General features: G+C 42.6%; 1 protein-coding gene and 2 pseudogenes across 2 annotated transcripts; 2 read left to right on the top strand and 1 right to left on the bottom strand.

The window, feature by feature from the left end:
- Positions 1–290: 290 nt before the first annotated feature.
- LOC124863199 lies at positions 291–3,360 on the top strand. 2 transcript variants are annotated; one of them, XM_047357489.1, is made up of 2 exons: positions 291–589; positions 2,300–3,360. In XM_047357489.1, the coding sequence occupies exons 1-2, from the start codon at positions 484–486 to the stop codon at positions 2,944–2,946; spliced, it is 753 nt and encodes a 250-aa protein (XP_047213445.1). In that variant the 5' UTR covers positions 291–483; the 3' UTR covers positions 2,947–3,360. The 2 variants fall into 2 exon arrangements, with proteins under 2 accessions (XP_047213445.1, XP_047213446.1); XM_047357490.1 differs by having other exon boundaries at positions 294–562.
- A 3,950-nt stretch (positions 3,361–7,310) lies between these two features.
- On the bottom strand, positions 7,311–11,862 carry LOC124863049 (annotated as a pseudogene).
- A 265-nt stretch (positions 11,863–12,127) lies between these two features.
- LOC124863051 lies at positions 12,128–16,370 on the top strand (annotated as a pseudogene).
- The last annotated feature ends 3,124 nt before the right edge of the window (positions 16,371–19,494 follow it).

The following is a 19,494-nucleotide window of genomic DNA, read 5'->3' on the forward strand; positions in this document are numbered from 1 at the left end:
GGAATGGTGAGAGTACAGTCCCCTGTGGTGCTCCTGTGCTGCTGACTACCTGGTTAGACTCACAACCCTTTAGTTAAAAGAACATAGGGAGCAAACATATACAAATTATTTTAAGATTCCTAAAAAGAACAACATGATTTAATAGAATTTGATTATATAAGAAAGATATTAGTCCATGATGAACCACACTCCATACCAGTGGTGGCGGTAATGCACACCTACAGATTCTTGCCAACCGCCATTAACACCAGAAGAAGAAGAAGAACGACGCTTTTGTTTTGACAACCTTTTCGTTTCCGGTGTACGTCATTTTTTTTAAAACATGGAGGGAGAACACCGGGGTCATCGGTCAAAGTAAATGTCGCTTTTTCCTGCAAGAACTGCTATTCATAAATTGATCCATTTTTTTTAGCTAAATTAAATGAAGGGGCAGCGGTAGGATTTAGATTCAGCAATGAATGTGTTTGTTTTGATCGCCTCGTGATGCAACCAGAAACAGACGAAGAAGAAACCTCCAAACAACATCCGCTAGTGTTCTTCGACATGGAGACTACTGGACTGGGTACGAATACATATAACGTGATAAATGGTAAAGTTTGTTGTCATCGTTTAAAAGTGACTAAGTGTTACTGAGAGGAGCTCGTTGGTTAGAAATGATCAAGGAGATTAGAAAATGCCTTCTGCAAAGGAACATTTCTCTGGGATCATCAGCACCGAACCACTTCATGAAGTAGGACTACGCGACTCTTTCAGTCTACTGGTCAATTCTGAGGGGGGATTTATGGAAGAAGTCAGTGTGTGAATTGTGTGGATGACTGAATGTAGTGTGAAGCGCTTTGGGGTCTCTGGAGACTTGATAAAGCATAAAAGTACAGGCCATTTACCAAGAATACCCCTATCAAAACACAGAAACAGACGGTAGATTTTTAACTGTACTGCAATATGAAGGATAAAAAACCTCAATTTAGCTGTAATCTAGTCAGCCTTCATGTTATCTACTAAATGTTTTGCTCTCTCCTGCCCTCTTGCAGCTGGAATGAACCCCTGACAAATATTGACATGGACTATATCCTTTTAAAATCGCTTCTCCTATTAGATTTTTGAACCCCTCATGGGAACTGAAAGTAGTTAGCTTTAAATCACCTTAGTACCAGTATCTACCCAGAAGATTACAACGTTTGGCGTAATTAAGTAAGGGGACGGTACTCTCACCATTCCTCTTCACTCTGAACACCTCAGACTTCCAGTACAGACTCCTGTCATCTGCAGAAATACTCGGATGATTCTACAGTCGTTGGATGGATCAGAGATGGACAAGAAGATGAGTACAGGAAGGTGGTGGACCACTTTGTGGCATGGTGTGGAAACAATCATCTCATTTTGAACGTGAATAAAACAAAGGAGATGATTGTAGATTTTAAGAGAAACAGGAATAAGTCAAAAACTATTTCTATCATGGGAGAAGAAGTGGAGGTGGTGGAGGAGTATAAATACCTCGGTGTTCACCTGGACAACAGACTAGAGTGGAGATGCAACTGTGAAGCCATCTACAAGAAGGGACAGAGCAGACTGTACTTCTTGAGGAAGCTTAGGTCCTTTGGTGTTTGCAGCAAGATGCTGCATATCTTCTATAAGTCTGTTGTGGAGAGTGTGATTTCTTCTACCATCATCTGCTGGGGAAGCAGCATCAGAGGCAGGGACTTAAAAAAGCTCAACAAGCTGATAAAGAAGGTTGGCTCTGTTCTGGGGACTCCTCTGGAACCTCTGGAGATCATTGTGGAAAGACAGATTCTTCATAAAATGAAGAACATTATGGAGAACCCTGATCATCCTCTTCATGAGACTGTCCTACAACAACAGAGTGTCTTCAGTCAGAGGCTTCTTCAGATCTGCTGTAAGACGGAGCGCTACAGGAGATCCTTCCTGCCCACAGCCATCAGCATCTACAACGTCTCTTTGAAGAAACCTTCATAATATGAGCTATAACAACATTTAATTTGTCTTTGGGATTAATAAAGTATTTTTGAATTGAATTGTAATCTGGTAGGGTTTAGGTATAGTGCGTTCTCCTATTTCTGAGTTTACGGTGGCCAGTCAGCAATCAGGATTAATGAAGTAGAAAATCTCCAGATTTCCTGTCACCAGCAAATTTCTCGGAGCATACCTAGCTCAAAGTATTTGGTGTTTCAGGGTGTGGTTTTCTATTTATTTTACTGTACCACCCAAGATCCATCTGTGATCACTTAGACCAGAGCAAATTATGCAATGTCCTGATCTCTGCATGGTTTCTTCTTTCCAGGTCAGGACTGTGAGATCATCCAACTGGCTGCGGTGAGCGGAGGCCACTCGCTCAACCTGTACATCATTCCCCGGTGTCGTATACAGCAAGGAGCAGCTAGAGTCACGGGCTTTAAGGTTCGCGGACAGAGGCTCTATCTGCATCGCCAGCTGGTCTTCACCAACTCCCTCAAAGAGGTTGTGGTCTCCTTCCTCACTTTCCTCCAAATGCTCGGTCGCCCCCTCCTCATTGGCCATAACATCCGAAGCTTTGACTGTCCCCTGCTGGCTCGGGCTCTTGATGAGCTGGACCTAAGAGCTGAGTTTCAGGCTTCGGTCTCGGGCTGTGTCGATACCCTGCCGCTGGCTCGGGAGCTGCTGAGGGACCGTAGGCTCCAGAGCTTTCGCCAGGAGAACCTCGTCAGGGAGCTGCTAGGGATCAACTACAAGGCCCATGATGCTTTGGAGGACGTGAGAACATTACAGACGCTCTATGGTTTCCTTCAGCCAACACAAGACGTGGTCTGCCGGCACAAGTTTACTTTGGACACCATGGAGAGCAAACCAGCTGTGCCAAGAAGCAAAAGTAAAATCCCACTTAAGCTGCCAGGACAGCGTCCCCTGTTGGAGCATTTCAGACAGACGGAAAGAAACAAAACGACACGATGAAGTTGATCCACTTCAACATGAACACATATAAACTGAGACAGAAATAGGCTAACTAGCTCCTTTAGCTGCTTTTCACACTGTTTCACTGGAGCCACATCAGCAGCGTTCTGCACAAATAAAGACAAGTGGCAAAATCTTCACTAATTGTGTAACTGTTGGATGGATTCCACCGGAGGAAGGAAGGAAACAGACTCGCTCTTCGCCAGTTTCTTAAACATCTGACTGCTTTGCTAGAAGGCTCACTGTTGAACACCGTCAAACTGTGAATTAATTGCTCAAAGATGTCTGTTCCTCTGTATGTGCAGTTATTTACTGCGATTTGTAACGCAGAAGCAGCTTTATGTGGCCGGTGTTTGATTATTTTACTCGTGACAAAAGGCTTTTCTTAAACTTGAATAAAAATTGTAAGCAGCAGGATTTGTGAGCAGAGGATTCATTCAAACCTCTGACAGGTACAAGTCTTTAATTCTAGACACTGATGAGTTCAATAATATTTTAACCTTAATCCATCATTATCATCCAATTATAATACAAAGTTAAGGGACATAACTATTTTATGAACCTTTTCTAAGAATCACATGAACAAGAATTAGTCTTAAATTATAATTCCAACAAAGGCCAACACAAAGCAGTGCATACCTGTGAAGTGGAAGGACAAATGACACATGGTTCTCAAAATCTTTCACAACTAAAAATAAAAATGGGAAAAGCAATTTGTGTTCCATTTGTATTCAGCACCACCCTGAATCAGAACTTTGAAGCACATTTCACTGAAATTGCAGCTGCAGTTTTAGTGTATTTCTTCCATCCAGAGCCTGACATGCTTGCTCGTTCTTTTTTGCACAACAGCTCAGATTAATCCAGATTGGATGGAGAGCATCTTTGAACATACTTTCTTTTAATTCTTGCCATAAATACTTCATAGAATTTAGATGTGGACTTTGACTAGGCCATTCTAACCAGTAGATATGCTTTGTTCCAAACCATTGCATGCCAACTCTGGCTGTATGTTTAAAGTCGTTCTCCTGCTGACAGGTGAACCTACACGACTTCCAGGAAACCACAAACAGGACTTGTTTTTGGCTCTCTATATGAACCTCCACACTGAATATGGGCCTCTTGGTTGTTTCTCTGATTAATGCCCGTCAATTCAGGTGGACCGCCATGACTTGGTAGGTTTGTGGTTTTTCAAAACTCTATTTTCAGATTGGATAGTGTTTTATCACCTAACCTTGCTTTAAACTTCTTCAGAACCTTTTCCCTGTTGTGGTCCTTGATGCTGTATGTTGACCAGTGTTTTCTAACAAACATCTGAGGTCATACACAGAGTAAGTGGACTCTATTAATTTGGTGACTTCTGAAGGCATTTGGTTGCACTGGATTTTTATTTGGGAGTGTTAGAGTAAAGGGGGCAAATTTGTGGTTGTGACACATCAGTGGGCGTAAAAAACACAAATATGGAGCCTAATTTTCTGTAGCATTCCAAGACTTTATTAAACCACTTTTCACATTCATATTTTCTGCATTCTCATACAATAAAGCAACAAAACCCCCAAAATTCTAAACTGTATCTGGATTTGAGACATTTTTCCACACAGCTAGCTCAAACAGAAACATTGCACAGTCCTCGATCTACAGTGTTCAAAACAGAGAGGCGTCGTCAGACAAGATCAGTAACAAGTGGTGTTTAAACTCAAAAACACAGCAACATTAAACGCTGATGAAACAATGATGTCACAACTGCAGAACGTGACAAGATGGTAGGAGACAAATAAAAACACTGTGAGGTACTTCCATCCTTTTGTCCAATTTCAGCAGCAACAAAGACCAGACACACGAGAGCAGCTAAGTAGAGATACGCTTAAAGAGAAACCTGCAGGAAAACACAGCAGGTAGGCTTTATTCACTCATCAGGTAGGCAGAGTGACAACACTAATGTTTAAATGTTGGTTTACAAGGGTGAAATTGGCCTTCATAATGAGCTGAATTCACTGTGACCCTGTCCTGAAGCAGTAGTAGAGGGACGTTGGACCGTCCAGTAACAACCCAGGAATCACAGGCCAACATGTTGAAAAGTCACCACGAATGAGCGTACGATGGAGACATTCCCCTCATTCGTAGAAACATCCGGATCTTATAAACAGCATTACTTCATTGTCTTGAAGGAAATTCATCTAAGGATTTTCCAAGTATGGAAAACCATTTGAATTTGCAGAATCGTCTACATTTCCCATGACCTGAAAATGAGACTCTCTCATAACAACTTGGTCAGAGTGATCTTACATGTAGAAGCTCAGGTTGTTCCTACCTCCCCTGGTTTTTCTTCAGCTTACAAGTTGGCTGCCTTCCTATGCTTGAGACAAAATTTACTTTCTTGAGATAACATTAATATTATTAGGTATAAATGGGTGATAATTGTGTGTTATCAAGTGCAGTCCTTCAATACTGCTGATTATAATAGTGGTGCATTGATCAGCGAGGGAGAACCCAACCTGAATAGCTCAAAATACTAAGATTATAAACTGTTATTTCAAGATAAAAAGCTCAGGAGCTTTTTATCTTGAAATAATGAGTGAATTAAACTGTTATAAGATTAAAAGCTCAAGGTTTCATTGTCGAGATAAACGTATAACAAGGGAAGATGAGATAAAAGTAACCAAGGGTATTCTTACAATTAGAAAAAAAAATGTAAAGTGTTATAGCAACAAAAAAGGTCTCCTAATAATAATAATAGGTTGCATCCTTGTTATATGGAGCTAATAATTAAACTGTTATAATAAAGAATATTAAACTAGTTTTTCAAGATAAATGATACCATTATGCTTAGGATCTCGTTATCTGGACATAATGAGACGAATGAACCGTTATAAGAAAGGGTCAACATGTTATGACGATGAAAGTGTCAAAACAAGCCGAAGCTCTTATCCTTGTATAACCAGAAAACCAAAGTGTGACTCCTTTAAAACGAGCCAGACATTTTCACGACGCTCCAACATACTGAACCTATGATGAAACAAGATGAAGATGTTATCTCCAGATGAGATGAAAATCATGTCCTGAAAATGCGTTTAAGTGCGTGACATTCTGGTTTTACAAAAAGACTTGAGCACAACTTTGGAGCTTCTAAGGCTTGGAACATAATGACACTAAATCCCAAACACATTAGACTTAGACAGAAGAGTCTGGAAAAATCTGGACTTTTGAAAACATGAAGCAACTCAGAATGGGAGGTATTCAAAGACTGATCAACATGTAAAAGCTGCCCCCCCGCCCCATGCATGCGGCACTTTGTTTTACAAGAAGGGTAGTTATGAATGTAACAAGCATTTATACTGCGTATTTTGCTAAACAAGACGTTAAAATTCTCCAGCATGCCTGATTTCATACCCTCATGCTTTATTGGACGGAGACAGCTGGGCCCCGTCTTGTCAACTGCTCTTTGCCATTTGTCATATTCATCTCCGTTCAAATGTTAGGAAATGTCCAAAATGTACGTATGCAGTGTTAATGATCAAAAACAACTCAGCAGGCTGTCACTGGCAGGTTGAAAACAGAAGATGTGACGGTTCTAAATTCAGCCTAAACAGGAATCTCATTGTTATTTAACTACATCATTTAGACTGTCACCACGGTAATAAAATAGGACCAGATTTGAAGGCTTATAGATAAGGTTAAAATGACCTCCACCAGTGATCCCAGGGGAAGACAGATGCTGGCTTTTAAAGCAGATGTGCTTTCTCCTCAACATGGTGATTGTAGTGCTACACAGGACCAGTAGGTGGTGCACTGCATGAGTGTTAATCTTCCCTAACGCAGCAAAGATCTTAATAAAACACCTGATGATAAATTGCTGCTTTTCTCTCACTGGTTCGGCACTTTATTTAGTTTAACCTTTGTTGGAGAAAATTATGCTAAAACATATTTAGAAAGGGAGGTTGTTCTGGAGCTTTTAATCTCAGCACACCAAGAAGTAGATGCTGTGCCCTGATTTAATATCAAGGTTTTTTTTATATATATAGTTTGCATTAAGTTCAAAAATGGGAACTAAAAGGATTTGGAAACATTTAAAAACCTCACAATGACTACTTTATTAGAAATCTTTAAATGGTTAAAGTCATTTAGGTGATTTTACCTAAGGGGTTAAATGTCCAGCACCAATACAGAACCTGGATGTACATAGTTTCCTATTTATAAGTTATACTGTAACTACTAGAGTTAAAGAAAGGGTTAAAACTGATTATTACCTTGTAGGATGAGCCCGGATTTGTAAGAAAGACTGTTATAATCCAAGCAGTCTGCTGGGTGTTTAGGGTTAAAAAAGAGCAACAGACACTGTGTCAAAAACTGGATCAGAAAACCTTTCAATTTTAACACCACCTACCAAGTAGTGCACATCAGTAGTCAGGCCCAATTCATAATGAGGAACTTCCTACGTCAAACCACAGAAACACAGGTAGCTTTGGGTGCTTGGTAACAGCTACAGGAGGCTGCAGGCTCGAAACAGGGTCATGCCTGACTGTGAGGTGACGTGCAGAGAGATGCTCTCATTGGCCGAGACAAACAGGACGCTCCCCCGTCTCATTGTGACGTCGGAGAAAGCAGCGGCAGAGGTTGCTGTGGCGTCACCTTCGATGACCAGCAGGATGCTGGCACTGTCAACTGAAGCTACGGTGTACTCCTTCACCGAGGCCGGGACCTGCAGATGGACAGAAACGCTACTATGAAGGGATAGTTATTGTGTCTTGTGAAAAGGATACATGCCGTTATTTTTCATTAATAAAAACCTGAAAGATGCTGTGCAGTTGTCTGAGTAAGGAGAATTGGGGCTCTACTACTGTGGCCAAAAAACAAGGCAAGCCAAATCAGCCTCGCTGTCCATGGGTCCTGCACAGTTTTCCCCCTGCTGCCCTGAGACAGTGTCCCTACGCCTCCTCCAAGCTGCTCAACGTGTTGGTAATGCATAATGCTCACCTCCACAGGTCAAAACACCAACGTTAATGAACTTGTATTAAACCAAACAACGCTAAGCAGGGCATCAAGAGCAAAGAAAACTAAATCTATTTGTTTCAACTGTGTAACTACAAAGAAATATGGTAACTCAAATTCATATTTCACCCCTGGTTTAGAGTAAAACCTATTGATTTGTAATAGTGGTCCAGTCAAAGTCTGGACCAAAATCCAACTGAGAATCTCTGCCAAAACCTATGTTCAAGTTAACAACTGTTAAAATCTTTCCTTTCACTTCGAAATGAACTCAAGTCAAGTCTATTTATATAGCGCTTTTCAGCAACAAGGCACTCAAAGTACCAATTTGTTCAGATCTACCTCATGAAATCCAAATAAATTGCATTGGGCTTTGTTGTTGTAACGTCACAAAATGTCTGAACGTTGGCAGGGCCTGCACTCGGTGATACGGAAGAAGATGAGCAAACTTTTGTTTTCCAGACCTATGTTTGTTGGGTGACCTATTCCATAGGACGTGTTTCAGCAAACCGGGCCTGGTAATCCTCCCAGTATTCACAACAGTCATTTTTTCATGTGCTTCTGAATCAGAACATTTGGAAAGATGGAGGGTTTCAGCTTCATGTAGGATCATCAAAGACATAAACCCAGGTAGTAACCCTGAGACAACAGGAATAATAACACAAGCTTCCTACCTGTATCTTCATGACTGTGAAGTCTGGCACTGGGGGGTCGTACAGGGTTACACAGGGGTCTGCGGGGTCCTGGACACACAGGAAGATTTTGGAGGAAGCAGACGCAGGCTTGTAGTTCAACATCTCACACAGTGTGTTTACGTCGATGTATTTACGTGTCAGGCCAGCTCTGACCGTGTTGTCTGAGCAGGCCATGCACTCGATGCAGTCTAGAGGTAGAGAGAAACAGGAAACAGAGCAAGTTACCAATTATTGTAGGCAGTCAAACTTCCCTTCAGCTGAAACAACAATTCCAAATAGCCCTACATGAACTCCTAACATTTAGCCTGACGCTAAGAGCACATCTGTGATGAACAAGTAGATGCCGAACAATAAAGCTGACATAAACGCATCATCAACATGTCTAATAGCTGCACTCTGTTGTGATTCACTTAGGCAGCTGTAAACAAAAGCAAACTGAGCTCACATCCATTAGCATTAAGGGGTTTGCATCCAAGAAATCATGCAGGAAAGATTTTCAAAAAAAATTGTTTTAATAAGTGCTTGGACAGCTAACCCGAATGTTTTTTTATGCAATGCCTCACAAAAGTATTCACACCCCTGTTAGACATTTTGTGACGTTGCAACCACAAACTTCTGTGTTAGTTCACTGGAACGTTGACCAACACACGATAGCATAAGCTTGTGAAGTAGGAGGAAAAAGATGCATAGGTTTCAATGTTTTCTTACAAAAACTATGGTCTACATTTGTATTCAACCGCCTTTTGTTGCTCTGAGGGAGCTGCAGGGATCCACAGCTCAGGTAAGACAATTAGTTTTTAATGGTCTACATGTAAGCCTAGGTATGGCAGAAAACTAACACTGACACCTCACCCTGAGTATGCTCTGTACCGTTAAAGGCTGCTAAAGATTTGAGAGTGGGGTGGGGGTTCACCGTCCAGCAGGACACAATAGAATGGTTTAGAGCAAACCCAACACAGGCCTTACAATGGCCTAGTCAAAGTCCAGACCAAAATCTATTTGATAATGTGTGGCAAGACATACTGATGTAAACAGGTTGTTTTGCAAATAGGCACAAATTCCAGCCTGTAGATGTGCAAAGCAGGAAGAGACTTAACCCAAGAGACTTTCAGGTGTAACTGAAGCAAAAGGTTGTTCTACAAAGTTATGATTCAGGCTGACAACAAATGCGTGACGCAGTTTTCAGACTTATCTGTAAAACAAATGTTGAAAACTCCATATCATTTTCCTTCCACTTCACAATTTTGAGCAACTGTGTGTTGGTCCACAGAAAGTCCCAATAAAATACCAGAAAAGATCCTCCTGACCTCCGTAGATGTAAGCGTGAGGCTCATTGGCTCCCAGGAACATGGCCTGGCCTGGCTCCAGGACCATATAATTCAGGAAGTATATGGAGAAGCAGCCGATGTCTCCGGGGTACTGGGAGTGGAGGCGGAGCAGCAGATCACCATTGCTGCTTGATGTGTCCTTCCCTGCTGCGCCTGTGGACACACAGACATGTTCATAAGGTTTCTGCTTCTACGTGCAATTAATAGCACTGCTACACTCAACAGGTTAGTTAGTGATTCCCTGATCATTGCCAACTTGTCTGAAATGATTTCTTTTGACAAATCTTTCTATGCCCTTCAGTGCAGAACCTTCCTGAGGGACATTCACCATGTGTAAAGAGTAAACAGTGCTCAACGCTACACCTCCAGAATCATGTAGTGTTTTGACACTGAAACAGAGAGCCATTCATTATTACAAATGACTTTTAAACGGCTTGCAGGTTCATTAATTTTATCTGGAGTTCTGCTGATTACTGTGTTCGTTTAGCCTCCTCACCTTCCTGTGTGACCCTTTTTACCAGCTCGTTCAGTTAATCCACAAACACCTTCTTTTCACAGCTCATCATCTTTGAAAAGCACTTCTTCAGAGCCTGGCTGGTCCGAACCTCGTCTCCGATGCTGCTCCGTAGGTCTTCTGCTGCATCGCGACCAACAAGAGCGTGGAACTCTGGAACAGCTGAAAGATAAACAGACATTCACCACACGTGCAACATTTACATCATCTGTTGACCCTGCAGTGTTTTTGGGGGCGTACCTTGAAGGAAGCCCAGGATCTCCTCCACTGGTCTAAAGCCGCAAAGTCTCTGGAAGCGTGTGAGAGCAATTGCCATTTCTGGCTTGTGGTTGTTGTCTGGATAGTGCTCTGGAAACTTAGCATTTAGAGTGGCAGCTAGCTCCTAAATAAAAAAATTAGAAAAGGAAGAAGTGTAAAAAGCACATAGATGTCCCTCAGTTCAATTCACACAGGGATGAAATGAAGATCATGTTTAAACAAAGAGCAGGAACACCATCCAGTACTGTGAGGCATGAGCATGCCATCCTGAAAGCTGAAGTGGAAGAACGTGACAAAAACGTGAAGAACATCTGAAAAGCGGTCGGTTTTCAGCCTCTCTGAGTCGATGCACAACCATCTTTTGCTGCAATGACAGCTGCAAGTCTTGTGAGGTTTGTCTCTACCAGCTCTGCACTTATAAAGACTGAATGTTGTGGTCCCTTCTTTTTGCAAAACAGCTTAAACTCGATCAGATTGGAAGGAGAGCAATTGTGAACAGAAATGTTCCAGTCTTGCTACAGATTCTTAATCAGATGTGGACTGATGCCTCCACCACAATGTTTCCCAGTGGGGATGGTTTATCCAGGGTGTTTGTGTTGCACCACATTTTGTGTTTTTGGAGCTAGCTAGATAAACTAAATTGAACTGAATTGTGTCCTCATACTATGATGGCACAATCTGCTTTCTTTCAACAGTTCCTCCATCCTCCGTTCCTCTATAAATGGCAGAAAAGTGGCGTTCAGAACTAATAGTTGTTCTAGGAACAGATTTTCCTGCTGGAGCGCCCTAACCCTAACCCTCCACAGCTCTTCCAAAGTAACCATGGGCCTCTTGGCTGCTTCTCTGATTAATGTTCTCCTTGCCAGGATTGTCAGGCAAGCAGACACCTATTTATTGTGGGTTTGCAGATTTAATTATGGCTTCCTAAACATTTTGTTTTTCCCATGGCTAAATTTTCTTGGACCTTTTAAACTACCTAGACCAGGCATGCCCAAAGTCCGGCCCGTAGCATCCTGTCATACAATCAATAATATGTGGCCCGCCAGCACAGTTTCCCAGAATCAATAATACGCACATACGAAAAAGCAATTTTATATTTCACCATAGGCCGGCAGTAGACCTGTGGCTGCACTCTCATAACTAGTTGACCTTGAAAAACAGAATCGTCCTGTATTTAGAAACAAAAGCACCCGTTCTCTATTGAGCTGACAAGGGACACACTATGTCCCGTATTACTGTGAGAGTAAAGAAATTGTCAGAAAATTGCCACTGGAAAATCAATAACAGGGCACTTTTTAATGAAACTTTACGGTAAACTTCCTATCCCCTGTCCTGCTCTGTGACCAATGAGCTAACAGCATATTCGCGCTTGAGTATGAGAATATTTTTAACCCATTTCGAAAATGGCAACTAGTACGAAAAAGAGGACAGTTGACAAAGAGGGCCACCGTTTCAAGGAAAAGTGGAAATCAGAGTACTTTTTGCTGACATTCGAAACAACTGTGTCTGCCTAATTTGCCTGAAGACTGTGGCTGTTTTCAAATAATTTAATATCAAGAGGCACTACCAGACGAAACACGTTAACTACGACAAGCTAATTGCGAAAGAACGCAGCGAAAAACTGAAGCAACTGGAAGCTGCTTTGATAGCACAGCAGAGTTTTTTCACAAGAGCCCATGAATCAAAAGAAAATTCTACAAAGGAGAGTTACGAGGTGGCAATGCTAATTGCCAAGCACGGCAAACCTTTCACTGACGGTGAATTTATTAAAGACTGCGTGATGCAAATGGTGGAGAGAATTTGTCCTGAGAAAAAGTAAGACTTTGCCAATGTTAGCCTGGGTCGTAGCACTGTGGCGCGGAGGATTGAAGAAATTTCATCTGATATCAAGAGACAGTTAGAGGCTAAAGCAGAGGAGCTTGTCTTCTTTTCGTTAGCCTGCGGCGAGAGCACGGATGTGTCTGACACAGCTCAGTTACTGATTTTTTTGAGAGGAGTGGACAATGAAATGAACGTGAGTGAAGAGCTTCTTGACCTTCAGAGGCTTAAGGACCAAACGAGAGGAATAGATTTCTTCGCTTCTGTTTGTTCCATTGTAAATGACATGAAACTACAATGGAATAAAATCACTGGGATTATTACGGATGGTGCACCTGCCATGGTTGGTGAGCAAAGCGAGAGCTGGCCTTCCAGATCAGCAAAGAGTACGAGCGTTTCTCAAAGTACATGCCCACCGTGAAGTGTGCCGTGTTCTTTGGTGGCCTGAACATCAAGAAGGATGAGGAGACCTTAAAGAAGAACTGCCCTCACATCGTAGTGGGAACACCCGGTCGGATCTTCGCTCTGATCCGCAACAAGAGCTTAAGCCTGAAAAATGTAAAACATTTCGTCCTAGATGAGTGTGACAAAATGTTGGAGGCGCTAGGTATGTCTTTCAGTTCGATATTTGTGAGCTAATGGCAAGTCGTTTTTTCTTCTTATTAATAATTTTAACCACTCTGTGTGCAGACATGAGGCGTGACGTGCAGGACATTTTCAGGATCACACCCCACGAGAAGCAGGTCATGATGTTCAGTGCAACGCTGAGTAAGGAGATCCGACCGGTCTGCCGCAAATTCATGCAGGATGTAAGTGAAAACTCAAGTCTGTTGGTTTTCTATATCTGTCTGTAAGAAGCCGGACCTAAAGACATGCAGCACAGGTTATCGGGGTCGAGACTCGAACCAGGAACAGCCGTGTCTATTACTAAAGCCTGTACATGGATGCTCGCTTTACCGCTACACCACGTGTAGCACCCATGCTGTACCCCTTAAATCTTAACTATTGACATATTTTGTCAAGTTTGGGATGTGTTGGGTTTACTTTGAATTGCCCAAATTAAATCCAGTGCAACAAATTGCCTTCAGGAGTCATGTAATTATTAACCAGGGACTACCAGTGTTGAATTTAAACCTAAAATCCAGCTGTTCTGTGAAGGCCCAAGCAAATTCAGTGTCTCAGAAAATTAGAATGTTGTGAAAATTTTGCAAGCTCATGGCTTTACACATTAATCAGCTGATTGACTCAAAACACCTGTAAGGCTTCCTGAGCCTCTAAATCACAGGTGTCAAACTCTAGTCCTCAAGGGCCAGTGTCCTGCAACTTTTAGATGCATCTCTGCTCCAACACACCTGAATCAAATAATTAGGTCCATTAGCAGGACTCTGGGGAATGTGACTGCATACTGAGGAGGAAATTCAGCCATTTGATTTTAGTGTGTTGGACCATGGGCACATCTAAATGTTGCAGGATATCGGCCCTTCGAGGACTAGAGTTAAGTGCAAGGAAAAAGTGTAGGGAAAGCTGCAACGGGGATAACCACAGCCTTGAGAGGATTTGTAAGTAAATCCAATCGGTGGCTTCGGGGAACTTCACAAGGAGTGGACTGAGACTAGAGTCAGCGCATCAAGAGCCGCCACACATAAACGAACCCTAGACATTGGCCACAAATGTCTCATTCCTTGTATCAAGCCACTTCTGATCAAGAGACGTCTGAAGCATCTTACCTGGACTATGGAGAAAAAGAACTGGACTGTTGCTCAGTGGTCCAGTCCTCTTTTCAGATGATAGTAAAGGTTGCATTTCATCTGGAAATCAAGGTCCCAGAGTCTGGAGGAAGAGTGGAGAGGCACAGAATCTACGTTGTTTAAAGTCCAGTGAGAAATCTCTGTGGTCAGTGATGATTCGGAGTGCCATGTCCATAGTTGGTGTTGGTCCGCTGTGTTCTCTGACGTTCACCTGCAGCCATCTACCAGGATTTTTTAGAGCACTTCATGTTTCCTTCTGCTGATAAACTTAAGGAAGATAATTTCATTTTCCAGCACGACTTGACTCCGGCCCACGCTACCAAAGGTACTCAAAGCTGGTTCAAAGGCATAATCATCAAGCAATAAAGGCTTGAAATATTTCTCTCTGTGTAATAAATCTGTATAATACATGAGTTCCACTTTCTAAAATGAGTGACCAAAAAAGCCCCAACATTTTTTCACAATATTTTAGCTATTTTTTGGATATACGTGCATATAGGCTGGTGGCATGCCTCTAAGTTCCAGTGCTCTACCTCTAGGTGGTGATCTTTGTCAAGTCTGTGCAGCGATGCGTCGCTCTCTCTCAGCTTCTGGTGGAGCAGAATTTCCCTGCTATTGCCATTCACAGGGGAATGGGTCAGGAGGAAAGGTGAGACTCCCCTACACCTCATCACTTTACTTGCATGCGCTAATGAACACGTGCTCTGCCAACCTTGACTTGCTAAATGTGTTTATGGGAGCCGAAGGCATCTTAATTTAACTCAACACATTATTGCCTTCAAAGCAGGATGGTGTCCAGTAATGCTTTCAGCAGCGGTGTTATTGATCCCTGCTCCTCGTCACCCCTCTTTGCAGGCTCTCTCGCTATCAGCAATTCAAGGACTTCCAGAGGCGGATCTTGGTAGCGACCAACCTCTTTGGCAGAGGGATGGATATTGAGAGAGTGAACATAGTCTTCAACTATGACATGCCTGAAGACTCGGACACCTATTTGCACAGGGTGAGAAACTAAAGAAGGAAATCTTTAACCAGGTTTCCTTCTTCTTCCCTCACCAGTTTGAAATATTTCAAGAATTGATTTTAGTTTAGTTAGTAAGGTCTTACATTTAAATTGTTGAACCGATTAGGTTGCCCGTGCTGGTCGGTTCGGAACCAAAGGCCTGGCTGTAACCTTTCTGTCTGATGAGACCGACGCCAAGACTCTGAACGATGTGCAGGACCGCTTTGAAGTCAACATGGCCGAGCTGCCAGATGAGATTGACATCTCATCTTACAGTAAGTGTTTATTTCACGATGAATGGCTTCCAAGACCACAGCTTTGACTAAAAGTGTTTAAAGTAATCCATGTCAGAGCCTTAAAAAAAGATTCAGATAGTAATCATGGCAACAATTGGGAGCTGTCGTGTAGCTTTGGATCTCCCGTTAAAGCTCATACAAGTTAAACCTGCTGGTGAAGAGTTGGCATCCTCAGCTGTTGTTCTGTAGATCTTTGCTCCTCCTAACGTCTCTCCTTTGTCTCCCACCCAGTCGAGCAGTCCAGATGAGTCCCCCAGCCAGACAGAAGTCTCCTCATCGTGGATCCCGTCTTTTCTTTGGAAGCAGATGTACTTCACTGTTGATTTGAAAGCTCTGCACGTTTGTTCACAAAACATTTATTTTTTATCGTCTGTTTATGGGGAAGGGTGGGGGGGGTGATTTTAATTTGTCTTTTATGGTTTGTTTTTTTGCCCAATTAAAACTTTTTATAAAATGCCACTTTTATCATTGTGGTCTCTGGTGAGACGGTCTCTGTGTTGTCTTATTGCAGTGTGTTGTCTTATTTTTTTTGTTTGCTATATCCCAAGCTAACCTTTTATTGTAGGGTTTTATAGTTTTTCTCAAATGCTAAACGGCATTGATTTGGCTCATGTGGCAGCTCTTTTTATGAGTTTCTTATGGAATGTCTTCTATATATTTAGTTGTCGTAGAGATGAAATGGCAGATTTTTGTTAGAGGTACTGCACCAAAAAAACTGATTTTCACTATGTTTGTCCTTGTATTTTGGTGTTAAACTGAAAATAAATTGGAACCAAACAAATTAGATACAGTGACTGCCTGACACTAACTTATAAACCACACTAGCAACTAGGCATGAGCTGGTGAAAAACTTGCCTTATACAGGTCCTTCTCAAAATATTAGCATATTGTGATAAAGTTAATTATTTTCCATAATGTCATGATGAAAATTTAACATTCATATATTTTAGATTCATTGCACACTAACTGAAATATTTCAGGTCTTTTATTGTCTTAATACGGATGATTTTGGCATACAGCTCAGAAAACCCAAAATTCCTATCTCACAAAATTAGCATATCATTAAAAGGGTCTCTAAACGAGCTATGAACCTAATCATCTGAATCAACGAGTTAACTCTAAACACCTGCAAAAGATTCCTGAGGCCTTTAAAACTCCCAGCCTGGTTCATCACTCAAAACCCCAATCATGGGTAAGACTGCCGACCTGACTGCTGTCCAGAAGGCCACTATTGACACCCTCAAGCAAGAGGGTAAGACACAGAAAGAAATTTCTGAACAAATAGGCTGTTCCCAGAGTGCTGTATCAAGGCACCTCAGTGGGAAGTCTGTGGGAAGGAAAAAGTGTGGCAGAAAACGCTGCACAACGAGAAGAGGTGACCGGACCCTGAGGAAGATTGTGGAGAAGGGCCGATTCCAGACCTTGGGGGACCTGCGGAAGCAGTGGACTGAGTCTGGAGTAGAAACATCCAGAGCCACCGTGCACAGGCGTGTGCAGGAAATGGGCTACAGGTGCCGCATTCCCCAGGTCAAGCCACTTTTGAACCAGAAACAGCGGCAGAAGCGCCTGACCTGGGCTACAGAGAAGCAGCACTGGACTGTTGCTCAGTGGTCCAAAGTACTTTTTTCGGATGAAAGCAAATTCTGCATGTCATTCGGAAATCAAGGTGCCAGAGTCTGGAGGAAGACTGGGGAGAAGGAAATGCCAAAATGCCAGAAGTCCAGTGTCAAGTACCCACAGTCAGTGATGGTCTGGGGTGCCGTGTCAGCTGCTGGTGTTGGTCCACTGTGTTTTATCAAGGGCAGGGTCAATGCAGCTAGCTATCAGGAGATTTTGGAGCACTTCATGCTTCCATCTGCTGAAAAGCTTTATGGAGATGAAGATTTCATTTTTCAGCACGACCTGGCACCTGCTCACAGTGCCAAAACCACTGGTAAATGGTTTACTGACCATGGTATCACTGTGCTCAATTGGCCTGCCAACTCTCCTGACCTGAACCCCATAGAGAATCTGTGGGATATTGTGAAGAGAACGTTGAGAGACTCAAGACCCAACACTCTGGATGAGCTAAAGGCCGCTATCGAAGCATCCTGGGCCTCCATAAGACCTCAGCAGTGCCACAGGCTGATTGCCTCCATGCCACGCCGCATTGAAGCAGTCATTTCTGCAAAAGGATTCCCGACCAAGTATTGAGTGCATAACTGTACATGATTATTTGAAGGTTGACGTTTTTTGTATTAAAAACACTTTTCTTTTATTGGTCGGATGAAATATGCTAATTTTGTGAGATAGGAATGTTGGGTTTTCATGAGCTGTATGCCTAAATCATCCGTATTAAGACAATAAAAGACCTGAAATATTTCAGTTAGTGTGCAATGAATCTAAAATATATGCATGTTAAATTTTCATCATGACATTATGGAAAACAATGAACTGGGTTCAATTCCGGGCCGGGGGTCTTTCTGCATGGAGTTTGCATGTTCTCCCCGTGCATGTGTGGGTTCTCACCGGGTACTCCGGCTTCCTCCCACAGTCCAAAGACATGCCAGTTAGGTTAATTGGTCACTCCAAATTGCCCTTAGGTGTATGAATGAGTGTGTGCATGGTTGTGTGTTGCCCTGCGATGGACTGGCGACCTGTCCGGGGTGTGCCCCGCCTCTCGCCCGTGGACTGCTGGAGATGGGCACCAGCTGCCCCGTGACCCACTATGGAATAAGCGGTAGAGAATGACTGACTGACTGACTGACAAATTTCTACTGCAAATACACTGCTCAAAAAAATAAAGGGAACATTCAAATAACATCCTAGATCTGAATGAATGAAATATTCTCATTGAATACTTTGTTCTGTACAAAGTTGAATGTGCTGACAACAAAATCACACAAAAATCATCAATGGAAATCAAATTTATTAACCAATGGAGGCCTGGATTTGGAGTCACACACAAAATTAAAGTGGAAAAACACACTACAGGCTGATCCAACTTTGATGTAATGTCCTTAAAACAAGTCAAAATGAGGCTCAGTATTGTGTGTGGCCTCCATGTGTCTGTATGACCTCTTGGTCATGCGGCCCTCCAAAGAAATGCCACCCCACAACATTACTGACCCACTGCCAAACTGGTCATGCTGAAGGATGTTGCAGGCAGCAGATCGCTCTCCACGGTGTCTCCAGACTCTGTCACGTCTGTCACATGTGCTCAGTGTGAACCTGCTTTCATCTGTGAAGAGCACAGGGCACCAGTGGCGAATTTGCCAATCCTGGTGTTCTCTGGCAAATGCCAAGCATCCTGCACGTTGTTGGGCTGTGAGCACAACACCCATTTGTGGACATCGGGCCCTCATACCATCCTCATGGAGTCGGTTTCTAACCGTTTGTGCAGACACATGTACATTTGTGGCCTGCTGGAGGTCATTTTGCAGGGCTCTGGCAGTGCTCCTCCTGTTCCTCCTTGCACAAAGGCGGAGGTAGCGGTCCTGCTGCTGGGTTGTTGCCCTCCTACGGCCTCCTCCACATCTCCTGGTGTACTGGCCTGTCTCCTGGTAGTGTTCCCTTTATTGTTTTGAGCAGTGTATATTGCAACAGGTTGCACCTTTTTAAAATATAAATCAGTTTGCTACAAAAAGACACCCACTAAATTTAGGTTCATTTATGATCTGAAATAATCTTTTCAGCCATCTAGCAGTGCCGTGCAACAGATAGGGGAGGTTCAGCTCTGTGTGGACTTGGTATACCTTGATACCCATAACCAGCCCACGCTTGCTAGCGGCACAGTAAAATAGATGACCTGATGTGAGAATCGAAAACCACTTTAATGTTTACTGATATTTAATGGAAGTTAACATTAAAAAAACAAGTTTTAATGCTGGTATACTAACCAGATTAATGTGAATGAAAATGCTAAAGTT

The sequence above is a fragment of the Girardinichthys multiradiatus genome, chromosome X (genome assembly GCF_021462225.1).
Source record: "Girardinichthys multiradiatus isolate DD_20200921_A chromosome X, DD_fGirMul_XY1, whole genome shotgun sequence".
NCBI classification, from domain to species: Eukaryota; Metazoa; Chordata; class Actinopteri; order Cyprinodontiformes; family Goodeidae; genus Girardinichthys; species Girardinichthys multiradiatus.

Excerpts from the sequence above, each read along its gene's own strand:
- LOC124863199 (XM_047357489.1), top strand. The coding sequence starts at position 484 with ATGCAACCAGAAACAGACGAAGAAGAAACCTCCAAACAACATCCGCTA. Across the intron at positions 590-2,299 it reads TACATATAACGTGATAAATG|GTCAGGACTGTGAGATCATC; the intron begins GTAAAGTTTGTT and ends TCTTCTTTCCAG.